The 17,911-nt window shown below is 35.2% G+C and overlaps 1 protein-coding gene across 11 annotated transcripts in view; it reads right to left on the bottom strand.

Moving 5' to 3' along the window:
- Window positions 1-17,911, bottom strand: part of LOC126872833 (zwei Ig domain protein zig-8-like) — a 444,324-nt gene that overhangs the window by 26,768 nt on the left and 399,645 nt on the right. For all 11 annotated transcript variants that reach the window (XM_050633026.1, XM_050633027.1, XM_050633030.1 and 8 more), the window contains 2 exons: window positions 17,136-17,355; window positions 11,094-11,191 (listed from right to left, as the gene is read on the bottom strand). In XM_050633026.1, coding sequence (XP_050488983.1) covers window positions 11,094-11,191; window positions 17,136-17,355 — 318 coding nt within the window. The remainder of the gene's footprint in view (window positions 1-11,093; window positions 11,192-17,135; window positions 17,356-17,911) is intronic.

Genomic DNA, 17,911 nt, shown 5'->3' with positions numbered 1-17,911 from the left:
TAAGGTTCAGCGTTAAATCACATTATTGGTTCTCAATTTCAAATCACGTTAGTCGGTTGCACTGCCCCGATTGTGTAATAGTATCAGTTGGCTGCATTACTACTGAGTTGTACTACTGAATTACATTAGCAATGGCATTTTGCACGATAATTAAACCATTATTAGCAAGAAGCAATGTAAAATAAAATAATGGCAATTATCTCACTGATTGATTTTTCGTTTAACGTTCGAAATAAAAAAGATAATGGAATGCTTTTATTGAATGTTTTCGATGTGACATTGTTATTCCAAAAAGATCGATATTTTACTCAATTTTCTGGAAAGTTATTACAGGAACATAACCGGAATATTATCGCCAATTGTTATTCCATTAATTATTTTTACTTTCAGTTCCCAGCAAATTAATTTCATTTCTGCTTTTATTAACAATTAATATTATTTAAGCAAAAAAATCATATAATACATTTGATACGTTTACCTGAAATTTATTTGTAATTTATTTCAGGTTTACGCGGATGACTTCTCTGTATTTTATGGCTCTACCATAAAAATCGATTTGTTCACGCCAATAATGTGCACATTAATTTCACTTTCGTTTAGTTCAGATTTCAAGTTATTTATTTCATTTTCCTTTAGTTTAGATTTCAAGTTATTTATTTTATTTTCGTTTCATTTCGATGGATATTTTGTCGATTTCCCACGGGGCTCTATTTCAATCTATGGGATCAATCACAAAAATAATAGAAGAGTGTTCGATGATACATCTTATTTAAGATAAAGTAACAAAGCAAATAAGAAATAAAATAAAGAATTCGTTTGAATAATCGCTTGAATGAAAGTCTATTTCGATAGTGTCCGATCCATTCTGATAATGTTTATGTATATTATATTATGTTACGTTCAATATTATATTTTTATGAAATGTTCGATATTTCAAGACTTCGACAGATGAGGAACATAGTTGGCATTCGAATCAGAGTACTGGTGTAGGTTGAGAACGTTGATGGATACGGAATCGTTATGTCAGCGTTGAACGTGTGTCGTGTTCGATAGGTCACTTCGTGACAGTAATCTGTTGCATTTTACTGCCACGCAATAAAATACCTTCCATGCATCTTGTTTTACACACCGTCCAGCTGGTTGTAATGTCAAACGTACAGCGAGAAACTTTCGAGTACTGCCGCTATTTTAGTATTCTTCGAACGAATCGGCCTGGATTTATGCGAGAAGGACGGGTTACTGAAATTTTCTGATAATGTCATGTGGAACAGCGCAATAAAATTCAAGATTTCATTACGAAAAATATAGATTGGAAGGAGAGGGAATAGACACTTCTTGTAAAAGATTCAATTACAGATTATTAAATTACTAAATTAAAATGTAGAATAATTTTTCTTTTTATTGCAAGCAGAATAATAATTGAGGCAGATCATTTATCAATCAATTGAATCTAAAAGATTAAGCATTTAGCATTTAGTTACTTACGAGGGAAGTTTGGTAAACTGGAAAATTTGGAAAAATTTGGAATTTTGCATAAATGTAGTTCGTGTGATGCTAATATCAACGTGATGCGATATGAAAAGTTAAGATTTCTTTGCGGTGGTATTTTCACTCTTACGACCGCTTTTCAGCTGGAAAAAGGAATTGTTCCGCTATTAGCGTCGCATAAACTACACTTGTACGAAGTTACGAATATTTTTGTATTTTCAAGCTGCCGAACTTCCTCTGTTAGAACAACTCGATATCAAAATTTCCAACACACTAGAAAAATGAAACTTTCCGTTTTTGAGTTCAAATTTTATTTTTTTCATTTCCACTCGTTGATAAAAGGGTCAGTGCCCTTTATACAAATTTCCAGTAACGTTGCTGTCTGTTGTTCTAATATTAATTAAATGAAATTTAATATGTTAATTTTCCATTACTGATTTTCCAGCTTCTAAATTTTACCCCCACGTCATATTTTATTTCCATAATTAGTTATAGTTTAATCACGTATTAACATATTGCAAACTGTATTAAATGTAATATAATATAAAATAAATTATAATACAGAAAACCAGACGGGGAACAAAAGTTCGTTTAGTTATTAAAAGCTTTTCAGAAAATACTATTCGAGTAACAAGTTGTACCTTTAATGAGTAGACTATTGGCGGCACAGAGTAACATAATGTAGATAGCTACGAGTTTGTAAACTTGGAGCAAGATTTTTATATTTGTTACACAACGTTCAAACATTACAATTCGGTTAAGGTAATAATCAAGAAAATCTGCAGAAACAAAAATTACGTATAAAAATCAAACTGACACGTAAAATAATCTTCTAGAGTTTCAGCATTTTGCAGTACCATGCCAAAAATTCTAGAACAGCGATACTTTCAACTTCAAACTCTACTCAAAATAGTCAAAATTCTCGTCCTGCTTATCGCTTGTTCCAATAATTTTCCTCTTCATTATCTTTCCATTAACACCATTGGTTCTTCTTTTCTGCGTAACGGATAGCACAGTTTCAATTCTGAGGTACTATCTAAAGTTATGTTGCTAGTTTCCATAAATGCAAGAGCTTCAGCATGTTTCAGGCATCGGAATGCATCGTAGTAGACACTGGATACTCGCAAGTTCCATACATACGCAACGTATCGAATTACCAAGTATTTTCGAGGCTTTCGAGAAATACCTTCGACTGTGCTGTGTTCGATTACCATAGAAATACGCGCTGGAAAATCGTATCCACGTCAGTGTGCATTCTTTACAAACGCACCTGAATCGCGCATAATATCCGCTGAATATATTTACATTTATTATTCCATTTGTTCCTGCTTCTTGCTACTACCTTTGATAGACAGAATCGAAAAGGTAGACAAACAAAACCTTCATTTTGGTTCGGTAGAACAAGCGTTTAGTCCTTGTTTCTATGATACGATGTTTGTTCTTTTTTTTTTTTTTTAATTTTTTCGTCGATTTATCCGAAAAGCAATAAATAAAATTATATTTCTAAAAGTACCTTTTTAAAACGATTTTTTAGTGAAAAGTAATAAATAAGGTTATTGTTAAATAAGTATTCCTTTTTTAACGATCGTTTTGATTTGTAGAAATGTGCATGAAACTGTATGATAAGTAACAATATAATCTTGGACATATCTCCTCTATTTCTTGAAATAACCCGCTCTTTATCCTGTACAACGTACAGTCAATCATAGACTTCAATTGTATAGAAATGACGACTTTCCATACGATTTTGAATTTTTGGAAATAACAGATGATTACCAAAATCCTTTTTCGAGATTATTCTTGAAAAAAGTCGTTTCTCAGACTACTCTCGAATAATATTTCAACAAATTTGTTCGAGAAATCGAAAATAAGTCATGAAATTCAGAACTATTTAGAAATATATTTTCTAAAAATAAAAGAAGATTGATTGTGCTAAATTTATTTATTTATACATGTAATAGAGTGAAAGAATTGTGTCTATACATTGAACAGAAAAAGAAGAAAATAAGACAGTCATTGAGATACAGACCATAAGCTACGGATTGCAAAAACTAACTTTTGGATTTTTTGCCACTCTGTTTGTTCGTTTGTTTATACTCGCATCACGTAAAAACTACTGAACGGATTTTGATGGGTTTTTTCTGTTACATCTACAGCTTACAGCGCAGGAAAAAAAATAGGCTGTTTCATTTCGATCCCTTTTGTGCAAGCTGCGAAATAGCCTGGCATCACTGGATGTACGCGCTTCCATGTTTCGTAGGGACAAGCAATGATGGTTATTGTTTACGTCATGTTTGTTCTGAAATCGAACCTTTTCGTAATTTAACATTTTTACTACGAAGAGTAACTTCTAAAACTGTTGTTATAAAAATATGCAGGTATCTCATTCATAAAAATCCATCTGCCCAAAAATTGTTTTTGTCTGTAAATCGTAATTGTTTTCTCCTTAAAAATTGTGTAAAAAAGAATAGTAATAGTCCACGCGGACGAAGTGGAAGCTAGTAATTTAAAAAATCTATTACATCTCAATAACCTAGGAACTTGGAGTAAAATCTTCGATCAATATTGTTTGATAAATATCATTCAGTCAGTATCATTAATATGAAAGTGGAAATAGCTCGTACAACTTGAAATCTTTCCACAGATATAAAACTCGAGATTATAGGTTTCTTTAGTTACAGAAATTTTCATAGAGTTCGTGATACTAATTCACGCGACAAAGACCAAATCAAGTTCAAGATCATCCTCGACAGCTTTAATCACGTTCATTCCCATGTGTGAAGTAAGTAGGGGGATACTGACGGAATCAGCTCTAACGTCGCCGGAAGTGGCTTGCAAGAGCGAAGAGGAGGGCGGTAAGGCATAAGGAAGTGGTTGTAGCTGATAGCAGGGAACGCTATGCCAATATGCGGCCCATCCGAGGGGTTAAAGGTTACCAACCAGATATCTGAGTGACTTGCAAGGTTGCAGCCTTCGCGATCGCTGCTAATCTCGTTACCCTTCAGACGGTTCACGTCCTCACCTCCGCCCTCGTTTTCCACTCACTCATCAGGTAGCTAGCTCGTGAAGCTGCTGCCTCGATAATTTTCCTTCGGCTCGATTGGCTGCTCAATTGATGATAAACTTGCGCGATCTTAAATTTTGTGTTCATCTTTGCTTTCTAATAGCTTCGTCAGGATGACTTGATAAGAACTTTGAAACGACTCCATAACTGTGATTGCCTCGATATTTTCTTCTTTCTGTGGCTTTACGATTTCTAAACGAGTATGATTTCCTTTACAGAAAAATTTGGCAAGCTTCATTTACTGTGACGATCATAAAGCGCTTATGGTGTAACTATCTTGCTAGGACTACTGGATTCAAAGGAAAATAATTTCACTGGACTAAATTAATAAAAACACTATCGTTCATAAAAATCTGCTTTGTAAACACCGCTTGTGTCGGGTGAACACATTGCACAGATTTTCCATTGCGATGCATTATATTTTTAGATCAAACGATTATCAACTACTTGCCCGGAAAAACTTTTCCGATTGAACACTTTTTTTTTTTACCAAGTATGGTAAAGTACGAAGCAAAAATATCTGACAATCGTCTCGTTTTTTATAGGAAGTTTATTAATAAACGTCAATGAAAAGCTTCGACGACACAAAATACCTTTCTAATCAACCTTCATGAAAGTTTCACAGAACACTGCAGTTCGAACACCAAAAAAACGAGCAAAAGAAACTGCAATCGAGGGAACGTATCGTGGCAGCCTTCAATCACGGATCCATCAGCTACTCATGGTGAACTGCTCTCAGTCGATCATCGCTTAAAAACAAACCAATCTTACGGTTTATCTTGAAACCGAACAAAATAGGTCAAATGAGAACTATAAAATGGTGTGTGGCATAAAGACGAAATAGAAGAAGAAAAAGAAGAATTTCTTGTGACCTTTTTTTCTGATCTCAACATCCTACACTACATCATTCTAAAATGCTTGTAGTCTAATTAATCTGTCAAATACAGCTGATCGTATGAGACCACGAGGTCGCAGTAATGTCAAAGAGCTCGTCAAACCTTCCTGGCAACGTCCAATCAATGGCGTCGAGACGCTTGCAAGACCACAGAGGAAAATGTCCAAAGAAAACATGTCACGAAATGTTCCTTCCTATATACGCTTTTATCGTGCAACTGTTTTTACCATGTTCGTGCTTTTCTTTGTTAAATAAGCAGAAGATACGAATAACGAAAATCGAAAAGAATGAGCATAATTGACGGAATTGTATTCGTCATTTGGTTTTCGCAGAAAGTAGAATTTTTTGTGCGGTTTGCTTATATTTGGTATACACAGTGGCTATACAGAAAATATTTGTACATTTTCTGTTTATTTTATGAAGCGTTCTTTTATCAGATTTCACATTTTATTTTTATAGCGGAAAACTTTCGTAGTTATGTGAAAGTACTAGTAAATGATATCATATCGTTTATGTAGTACTAATAGCTGCAGCAATTAGGAAATAAGATTTGTTAATTTCTTAAAGAAAACCTTAAAATTTCTAATTCGAATTTTCTAGCTTGCCATTTCATATTAATTGCTTCCTATTAAAATGTTTCAAATAAACGATGCTTTGCAAACTTTCTGACCAAATTGGTTGGTGTACGAATACTTTGCATAGCCAAAGCATACTATTATGCGTCTACACTTATTTTATGCAACAAACTTAATTTAAGCTCCAACTGTGCCTCGTGCAGCTTAATTTTAAGTAACTCGATGAGAACCGGTGTATTATACATGGTAAAGCTATCGGTACAATCAGCTACAGTGTAAATTTGTAGAAAGTAAAAAATAAATATAACTATTTCGAATCTAAAACGATACCATAATTATAAGCAATTCTCTTAAAATTATTCTTATAATTCGTTATAAAAATTTGTGCCATTCAAATAATTCATATTTTGATGTTGAACTTCAAGATTAACGAATTCTATTGAAATGCAGATAAAAAGTACATAGATTAAGATATCATTTGAAAATATTTCATTAAAGTAATTCAAACAAAAAATGATTTGAAGGTTTTTCACTGAAATGGTGGAAAACAAAGATTGGAATCATTTGACGTAAATTTTGCGGAAGTACACTTTTATGTTTCAGAACTATGTTTTATGATTTCATTAATGGCTTCATATTTCCTGAAGAATTTTCCATTAACTAAGTGGTTATTACTATAACTGCCTTTTGACCATTATCTCGTTCTCTTTTCAGCAAAATCGCAATTTTGAAAGTAGCTTTTTATTTATTGGCTATTTCTGTTTTTACTGAAGATATTTCCGTATTTTTTACGATATAGTCAACCTTTTCTCTAATTAAGTTTTAAATTTTACGCGAGTTATTTATTAAAGTTAGTAAAATAAATATAATAAAATACATGCAGTTATATTATAATTTTTACAATTTTAAAATTTTTCAGGCGATTAGTCAACAACTTATGCAAAATTCTAGTTTTTTCGTTCACTATATATATACATATAAATTTGTTTCCATATATTACATATAAGGTGTCATCAGAGACAAATATTGCTTTTGTTCATTTGCAACGCAGACGCGAATGTTCGACATCGACGAATAAAAGTACCGTGTAATTTAATTTAGTTTAATGTATTCTATAACTCGGAGATTTATAGCGGTAATATCTTCTTAATCAATGTCAGTAAAGTCTAACACAGATATTGCGTTAAAATCGATGCCCTAATCTTCGCTGAGATTCACAACGAATCATGTGGAATCCGGTTTCCCGGAAGGCTAAATCCCATTAGTTCCGTAGTCTAATTTCCATGTGGTTCCCAACGTTAATTCCAATTTGCATAGCCATTTACGCAAAAGACGCATGACGTAAAGTGTATTAAAATCGATCGGAGAAAAAATATCAGCTAAATTGGTACTAAGCTTCATGTAGAATATTAAACGATACATTACACAAATCATTCTTCTGTACGTAATTATTTCACATTAATACATGTGATTAGCAAAAAATGGAAACAAAGTTCTTACGTATTTTTCCACGCTGAACGCCAATTTGTAATCTGATCTTCTTCGTTACCCATAGCTTTCTCAATTTTATGTGATTCCATTGTTTCTTTAATAATTCCGACACATTTGCACGCATCTCCATTATTTAATATCGAAAATAAATATTAGGTTGTCCGAAAAGTTTCTTTCGTTTTATAAGGAAATAATAGACGCACAATGATTTTTGTTTTATATTAGTTTATTGAATTGTGCACGAACATAATAATAGAAATATAACGAAATGGATCATACCTGATTTCATAACATAATATAAAACAGAAATTGTTGTTCATCTATTATCACCTTATGAAACGAAAGAAACTTTTCGAACAACCTAATACATAGTATTTTTTTCACACAATAGTATCTACTAAACTCTAGATTCTACATAGTAGGAATATCAAGATCATTCCTACGCGTTTCCCCGACATTTTCACCGAGGAATGGAGCAACAACATTTTTCTTCCACCTAACTCGTTTCCGGCAAAGTTTCAGGCGTTAACATTTCGCGTATTCGTACTTGTGCACGTAGTTAAACACTCGCTTATCGTCGACGTTCAACTAGCACGCGGTAAAATGTATACACGAGACGATATGAATGCAGTTTGTACCGTGTGTTGTCCCGAGACTCGAGAGGTACACGTTAACAGGATACACAAACGTGTTAGCGCGCAACGGGCAAAGGTGACTAAGACAGTTTCATAGTTCTACGATCAGTTGGTTCAATTAATAATATGTTATTAACCATTGTCAAAGGGCTCATTTGCGAAAGTTAATGGATCTGCCTATAATTTCGCGGTGAAACGGCAAATGACAAGCTTTCCAATATGTTTGCAACTTTGCTCCAGCGACGGTTCCTTCCCGTTGACAAATTCGTAAGACTTCAGCGCGATTTCCAAATATTATCCGATAATCCGTACGTGATGCGTACTGTACGATGAAATTTAAGTGGATGGAAATTTTAGAAAGAATTTCTACTCGTGAGATTTTCGATTAATTTATAAAGAAGTATTCGAGCAAGTATCAAATATTTTCCAATCAAGCGTATTCGTATCAGACTCTATGTGTCTCATTTTCATAGTATCAAATTTTTATAGACATTTGAAAACACAATGTTTTTTGTTTTATATTAGTTTATTGAATTATGCACGAACATAATAGTAGAAATGCTACCAAATGGATCATGAAAATCAAGAAAATAATATAAAACAGAAATTGTTGTTCATTTATTATCACCTTATGAAACGAAAGAAACTTTTTGGACAACCTAATACAAGCAAATAATATGGAATTTAATATTGGATTCAATTAAGCAGAAACATGTAAATGCTATCGTAAATACAATGATACATAAATATTTATGATGGCTACTGCATGTGGATAGTATTTATTTATTTTGAGGTAAATTAATGGAATGGAACCGATTGCAAAAACGACTGGAACTAAAAAAATGATCGCGTCACAACGCTTCTCCTATGTTACGATTAACAATTAAATCGAAACCAAGTACCAAGGTGATAATATCGGTAATCGGTGCGCAACATCAAACACAACGTTATAGGAAGTGGACTGACGAAAATCGAAACTGATCCCGTTCGGGCATATCGCATAATCAAACCACGGCCAATTGTTCGCCATTCCGTAATAACCCGCATATTCATCGAAATAACAATCTCGCATTGGCGGAAAGTTTCGTGGAAACTCGAGCTCGTTTGCCACATTTTCGACAGGAATCCGTGGACGTTTCGAGCGTTCAACGATGAAACGAGGCGACACCGATTCGAGTGATGGAGGCGCGACGTGCAACAGCCAACGAGCCGATCACGTTTATCGATCGTTGATATTGATCGATCAGTCGTCGTCTCGAATTTCGCGGGCTGTTTGTAATTAAAAGGTTTTCCCCTGTTGGAACAACGCGAAATTAACGAGCTGTCGGGTTAATTAACTCGCAGCACGTTCTACCGATGATTATTGGATCCATAACCATCCGAGAACTTCGTTACGTTCGAATTTTCTGCCTGCATTTTTCATCCATTTTTTCAACTTTCCTGAAATGCTGATCATGTTTCGTAATTCTGTATTTACGGTTTTGCTTCCTATACTTAGTGAATTCCTCCGCCGTGTTATTGGAAAGTAGACGAGAATTTTGATAGAATTTCGAAGAATCTTTTAATAATAAATTTTCAACGCTTTCAGTTTTCTCGCCTTGCACAACATGAAAGGCTGTTATATCTTTCTTCTGGCAATTTTTGTCCCTTACAGTTTTCTAGATAGCTTATCTCACCATCTTCTCGTAAAACGTTTCATTTTCGGTATTCCTCGATTTTTCCAGATAGTGCGAACGACCCACCTGAAGCTACCAAAAAATTTGAAACTCTCGTAACTAGACGAAATTGAACTTTTCTTCGTTCGTTTCTCGCTGCCTGCGTTCGTTCTTACGCGGCTCATAAATGAGACGTTCAAATTTCAGAAGATCGCTTCGGAAAACGGTCCGCCGGCCTTTATAGGCTACTAAAAACCTTGAGAAGCAGTAAAAAGGTTGTCGAAGAACAGCGTCTCTTCGTTCCATGGATTCTTCGGGAATCGTATGGGCATTTTCGATGGATGCTTGAAACGCGATAGAAAGAACCATGAAAATCCTGCTTATAATATAGTTATCATGGACTTTCTGCAGCACATTTTCTTTGGAATTCCTCGAACTTCATGGATACTACGTGTTCCGTATCGTAAAAATAAAACGACACTCAACACGCTTATTCTGGCTAAACTCTGAAATATTTATTGTATATAAAGTTTATGTATATATATGCACAACTTGGAATAAAAAATAATAAAATTGAAATATGTATAACACATGTATGTTTTTGTTCTATAACATATGTGGCGGCACTCGACTTGCCAACAGCTTCGCGACACAATCATAATGTCATCAAAGCATAAGGCCGGCATGCCTAATGTGCCATCGATATCCCTACGGTCCTTTCGCCGAATATTCGGAAGAACGCGTACGCGGCAACGATTCGGACGTTTAACGAACACGCGCATAGTAGGGATATCGGGCGGCAACAAAAGAAAAGAATCTGTCCAAAGATTCATTCGGTTTTGAACAGCGAAGTGCGAAGGGTCAAGTGTAACAGCGAAGCAAACATAGTCAAAAAGCGAGGGTTGTTGATTGTTGATTGTTAAATAAATTATATTGTTGAACATCGAGAGTATTTCTTGGGCACCTTACATCTAACACCACCTCACATATAACAATATTTCCAAAATTACTATTTACAATACTACTATTTACACGTTCTGCTCAAAAGCTTTATTCAACAGGTTCTTTTGTATTCGAAGTGAAATAAATATATTAAAAAATAGATATATTAAAATATATTAAAAAGCGCTTTACATATGATGATAACCCACTGTAGAATCATAGGTGAACTTTGTTAGAATGTTACACGGTACAATTGTGATCGATATATAATCCATATATAATCACGTCAGTGAATAAAATTTACGGTATTAAGAGCAATATGCTAAGCAATTTATATACGAGACTCACCATTAATAACGTGTACGTTGACGCTGGCCCTCTCTGCCACAGTGGGCACGCAACTGTAGTTCCCAGAGTCGCTTGGTTTTGCATGGGTGATCCTCAATCTGTAATAGAATGAAAAACTAACATTCGTTTCAAGCAAAATATTGCTCTCTATTATTCATTAAGCGCAACTTGTAACTTTATTAGTCTTATCTGACATTTACGATTACGTATTAATACATAGTAACCAGTATATGTATCCTGTAAAATTACTTGCTAGAAATTGCTTCCTTTTCCTTAATATATTATATTTATTGTGTACAGCTCGATACGCACTTTTATTGCGTGTGAGTGAAATAAATGTTTGAAAAAAGTTTCTGTAATAATATGATTAGAACTGATTACGTTGCAGTAGTATTTTCATATGATCACAGAAATCTGATAGCGCGGGAATGAAACGTGGAATCTGGTAAAAAGAATGCTTAATCGAAAATTAAGGGTATGTACAAACAGCATTTGCAGTCACCGTAATTGTAAAAATAACACGAAATATCCTGCAATATCTTTTCTCAAACCACTCGTATCTAGTTCCAAATCAAGCAAACGATCAATCGCGTAATTTGACTGTCATTCGCTTCCGATGTAATTATCGCTCCAATACACAAAAACATGTCAGACGCATAAATTTGACCGAGCCATTGCATATGAATGATAGAAATGGCTTTAATTTCGTGAGTGGTCATCGATACGCGGTTCCGGCGCTGGGTTATACGTATATGAAATAATTGATGACGAAATTAACAATGAAGCATCGATGATCTAGCGGCTATTAATCGACGATAAATAGCGCTTGCGGTACGATTAATCCTCCTCCCTGTGTCCACTTCCTACCTCTCTAGTATGAAAAATACATGCGTTTCATGATTCAATTTCACGGGCCATTCATCAACTGAAAATTTAATTACTTCATAGTAATTCATTGCTATACGAACTACCGTAATTACTGTTAAAATCCACTGAGTATTTTTCCATCAAGTCAGAAATAAATCGTGAATCAAATACAAGTACTTCCTGCTTCTAAATGATAAACTTCGGTTGGCTAGATGCTTATGACTTGAACGATAGTACATTTGATTAATTTGAGCAGCGTGTTTCCGCTGCTGGTAGTCATTAGATCGTACACGACTGTTTTTTTTTAAATATAATTTCTCATCGAGGTTTACTTGCAAGAAATTTTTTTACTTCACATTTATAATTATCGCCGTGAGAGGCCTGATGGTGTGGGTATTTCTCCATAAAAAGAATTAACATGTATCGAACAAAAATTAAATACCGTGGAGCATTCTTCCGTTTCCTTGGAAGAGAAACAAACATAGATGAAAGTCGTTTTTGTTTTGCACAATGGTGAATTTAATAATATTATTGAAAGTAATAAACACAGCGATATACAGAAAAATGGATTTTTATTACATTCAATCCATTTTTTTTAAATAATAGAAGGAAAATCAATTAACAAGGAAACATATTGTTAGTAAAATACAGTGTGTAACAATTAATAAATATGAATCAGTGAACACTGACTAAAAAATGTATATCTATGTATAGTCAATGTATATCGAAAATCGTTTTATGGTATACAGAAAAGATAACAAGCAAACCCTATTTGCTTCGATATTTCACAATTTTTATTCAAAGAGTTAAAATTGTTTTAATGGAATATTGAGAATCAAAGCAATTTGGAAATTAAGTATAATCGGACGGAATTTGCTTGTCCCGAAACCATAACCAGCTAACTCAAACCATTTGCCCCCGAGTACTGTTAGTAGCATACTGAAAATTTTTTGATTTTTAAATTTTTAAGATCTTTCTATGTTTAGGCTCTTGGCCAAATATGTATTTATATTTATAAACCGTGGACTTTATGGACTTCAAAACAGCATTCGAATGCTTTCGTTTCGTTATTCGTACTTAGGTGTGATAAATGTTGTGCAATTTGTTTACACGGTGAATTTTTCTTTAACTTTACGTACATTTAGTGACTATATATATGATAGTACGGACGCAATTTGTTTCAACAAATCGCAATCTATCGTACAATTTTTACATGATGAATTATTTTCTACCACGGCATTCGGATATTTTCGTCATTTGCTGTACACGTTAAATTAAATTACATTTTGCGGTGTCACATAGCATGAGCAGGCAACAATATAAGTGAAAATCATTATACAACGGTTGTCAGAAACAGCGGAGCGTCATAGACAAGTTCGTCGTAAAATAAATCCAACAATCATGTTCACCTAAGTATAGTTTCCCAATGGCAGCGTTGTACATCATTCTTTTCAGGCTCGTAATAATAATAGCCCAAAACACTTCCCTGACGCGACATAATACCTTGGTGCGCATTGACGTTAAGGGAGCAGTATGTCGGTTGTAAGTAAAATAAATAGTCCCTTTGGGAAAGCATTTTCGTATTTTCGTATCTCCTTCTAACTAATACGATTGAGAAATTGTGGATCAGTCGCAAAATTTGAAGTGTTAACAACGTTTATTGCATTAGATTGTTTAAAAGATTCGTCGCGTTTTTGTTATAAATTTCTATCAAACAACGAAACGTTCGAACAAATACTGTTCTTTATTGGGTACCAAAGAGAATTAAAAAGAGACAAATGAAAAGAGTATTCAAAATGCCGAATTCTTTAATAAAAACAGCTTTATCTCTTTCTTTCACAGACATGAAACGCTTTCGAACAACAGCAAATAATTCCATGTTAAATGCACAGTGCGGTAGTCGGATTATAGGACAATGGAACTTGTAAAGAAATTTCGGCAACTTGCTTCCAATAGATTATCGATTAATCATTTACTTGCTGCATTTTACTACTCAGTTTCATCGTGTAGTATAGTAACATATCGCACCCTCGAGGCCAATAACGGCCGTTTAAAAGTTGCCTAACAGCGTCCCAGTTGTAGTTGCTGCAATCGAAGAGGCCTTAAGAAATAATTATCTTAATGCTTCAGGGACCAAACTGTATCTAGTCTTGATAAACTCCCTCAAGTAATGGAGAAGAATTACACGGCAAGATACGTATTAATGCCGGACTTCTGTTTCTGTTCGCGTTTGTATTTTATGAACAATAACGTTATTCGCTTTTTGTCATTGTTACTATCATAGGAATGATAGAATTTTTATTAAGCGAGTGAAACGTGTTTGAAACCAGAGCAATAGGAGGCAATAAGGATATATGTAGTTCAGAGTGTTACAGATATGAGAATGCCTGAGGTCATGGTGTGAATGAAGAGTGTACGGCCATCCAGGGGTTTGGATAGACATGTCTGGATGTCTCCTAGGAATGTCGCCTGGAAATGTCTGCATCGAGTGAAAAAGATAGGGAAATAAAGAGAATAAAAAAAGAGGAGGAGGGAGAAAGAAAGAGCTTTCGAGAAAGTATATTGGATGGTTTGATCGAACATATTAAGGGCTAGGTATGAATTTTAAATTATATAATAATCAGAAATAATAGATAAAAATAAATTATATAATAATAAAATATAAAGGAAAGTTGTGCAGTACCGACCGTTATACTTTTTTGCATAAGATTATTTCTATCTATCTAATAATAGACAAATAAGGTATCATAGATACAAATTTAGAAGATACAGATTTCGTCTGCGATTTTGTAAAGAAAAATAGGAAGACGGCTCTCAACTGGTGCGTTAATCCAAACGATGCGCACGAAAATCTCTTGCCAAAGAGAATCCGCCGAATACGAGAGACAGAAACTCTTTTATCCGGGACCATAACTTTTCCTCTGTTCGTGTGTATTACGTCTTAGCAGTACAACGTGTCTCAGCACGTGGTATGATTCCAGTCGGTCCTCAGATGATAGAGGAAACAGGGTAGTCCTTTGTCAGACAGCCTGTGCACCGTGAAGACGCATCGGGCATGCTCTGCATTTCTAGCCGACCCTTGTAAGCCCTGGCGCTTGTATGTCGCGGGAATATTGCAGTCAGGCTGCGTCTGTTTTTGGACGTGATTGACGATTGTCAGGCTGGCGTTTCACGTCGATGAATTTACGACGAGGATCACCCTGCAGCCGACCTCCACCAGAGCCACGGCCTCAAGAAGCAGAAATTAATTGTCTAGTGGCTGACATTGCGTGCGACGCGTTCTTCCTGTCTCGGGCAAGCCAGATTCCCTGTGTCGAATTGTCACCCAGATATTTACACGTCTAACGTGGCGGCTACGAGTTGATCAACGAGTATAATTTTGACGGATGGCGTCGAAGCTAACGCCACAGATCAGCTTCGGAATACCGACTCTGTAAAACTGTAATTTATGGGTTCAATGTGCTTACCGATAATTTCAGTTCTACTGAAAACGAGTTCGTATTTGGATATTATTTCTCAGTGACGCATCCCTAATTTTTAGTCCAAATTTTTTAATGAATATTTATAAAATAGTTAAGAAGAAACGGATTTCCATATGATAATCAGAGTAACGCGTGTTCGTAGTAATTAAGGTTCTACTGTATGTACTGTATGTAGAACGTTTAGACTATATAGACAAGTCAGTGCTGAATCTTTATTATTCGAACTACGGTTGAGCACAATTTCCATAATATACATTCAAATATTCTTACAATAAATATATTCATAGTGAATATGGATAATATATTGAAGTATGTAATTATTGTTTGCACGCAAAATAAATTTTATTTGTCAAAGGAGAAGCAGTTGAAATCCTAACAGTTATATCCTGTTATTCGAACTAACAAGAAGAGATGGAAGGGACCTGTTCAGATAAACGAGTTCTGCTGTACTGTCCTTCTCCGTAGTTAACCGGAATAGATTTGAAGGTAGGTATTGCGTCTCGTATGATGAATATACTTGTTTCGCTTTTGAAAGTTGGCGCAAGTGATTAGTTTACTTGATTCGTATACGAATGTGTTAAATAATGACTGTAGTTTCGATAAGTGAATTTAGATGTACGGTCAGGTAAATTCGGTTCAGTGCAGCGAATATAGTTGTTTTGTTCTAGTTTTGAGATTGAAAGCTTATCTATGTTTAGGTTATGCGTTCAACCAGTTAATCTATTGATCAATATCTGAGCAATGTTGCTGAGTTCGGACTAGGATACAGATTGCTTTTGGCGTCAGTGACGCATATCCTTTTGATTTTGAAACCAGCTACCACTAGCAAGAAAGTGCATCTTCGGTTTATCTATTTATCATGATAATGATTAATAATCCAATGAATTTTCATTATACTATCTTCTATCTCAAATTCAATACGAAGATTGATTTATTAAAAATTCGATTAAATTATGATACTCCAACTGTTGAAATACAACGATATTAATCGCATACAGATGAGGTGATTGATCGAACGGATTCTTCCCTTCGTTGCCCAGCGATATCCCCACTAGCGTACGTTCTTAGATGTACCGCGGCGGCTGGCGCGTGCATGCTCTTCCGAGAATTCGGCGGAAGAAGCGTAAAGATATAGATGGAACATTGGGCACGACGGTGTCGCGCCTTGACGGCGTAGCGTTTTGTATCGAGAAGCTGCTAGGAGGTTCCGTGGCACCTGCCGCCACACAGCATCTACACAGGTCACACTCATTACTGCATAGAGAGTGGGGTTCAAAACCTTTTCAAGAGCCATGGGTCATTAAGTCAGTCAGTCTGAGAATAACTAGCCAACTGTCTACATTCCACAACACTCACTTATATTTCCTGTAATTTTTGTTTAATAAATATCACATAATATTATTTCAACACAAACATTGTTCACAGATTATTAATCTTAATTCCGAGATTAAATTCTAACACCAACAAATATTTATTACTATACAGAACTATAGAATAGAAATTGAACTATCTTCCTAAACTCAGAAAGTCAACAAAAACGGACTATTACGCGTGATTCTCATATACATGGAATACCAATTGATAATATCAGGATTGATAATCTCGAAAGAAAATATATTTCTTCGTTCCATATTAGTAGCAATTGCCATTATAATAGCAAAATAACTAACTAACGAAAGTGAGAGAAACATACCTCGACGTGAGGGCATCGCTCCACTCGGTTTCGACAGCGATGCGAGGTTCGCCGTTTACGTCGTTTTCCGAATGCGGAGATGTTACTACTGGTTGACTACCACGGTACCAAGCCACTGTGCCTAAATCGTGAGGTCCTTGAGACATTAGACAAGTGAGCGTGAGAAGACTGCCGGTTTTCACGTAAATATCCGACGGGCCACTTATTCTGGCTCGTGCCTCTGTAAACAAAAATTATTTCACTCGATTAATCATTTGCTTTTATGGTTAAGATAAATATCGTTATCTTATTCTACATAATTTCATGTATTCCTTGGAGATTCTGATATTCATGATGAACGTTACCATTAACACGGCAACATTATAATTCATTATTAAGTATGTGCTTCGTCAACTGAATCTCGGTCACATCTTAAACTTTCAACATCGTACGACGTAACTGCAGAGCGGTTACAGGATGTAACGATAAGAAGCCTGGGAACGTTGAGGTGCGTCAAATAGTCGCTAAATGCTGCTTTCCAACCTGTGTCAATTTTAGAGACTATTATCCGATATCCGATGCCGATAAATTATTCATATCGCGAGCAAATCGCGTCGTATATAAGCAGCGAGCGTTCAGCTATCCTGGGGATTCGGTTCGACCTACTTTGTGATTAGCACGCGAATGTTTCCTCGGTACTGTGCATTTATAATGGCCGCGCGAGTAATTATCGTGCGAGGAAAATTGTCGCCAAAGCGAAGAGCGAGAGGGGGCGAACTTTGCTGAAACACGCGCCA

Source organism: Bombus huntii, chromosome 14 (genome assembly GCF_024542735.1).
Source record: "Bombus huntii isolate Logan2020A chromosome 14, iyBomHunt1.1, whole genome shotgun sequence".
Taxonomy (NCBI): Eukaryota; Metazoa; Arthropoda; class Insecta; order Hymenoptera; family Apidae; genus Bombus; species Bombus huntii.
The sequence above is the reverse complement of the archived record's forward strand: the minus strand, read 5'-3'. Positions and strand labels throughout refer to the sequence as shown.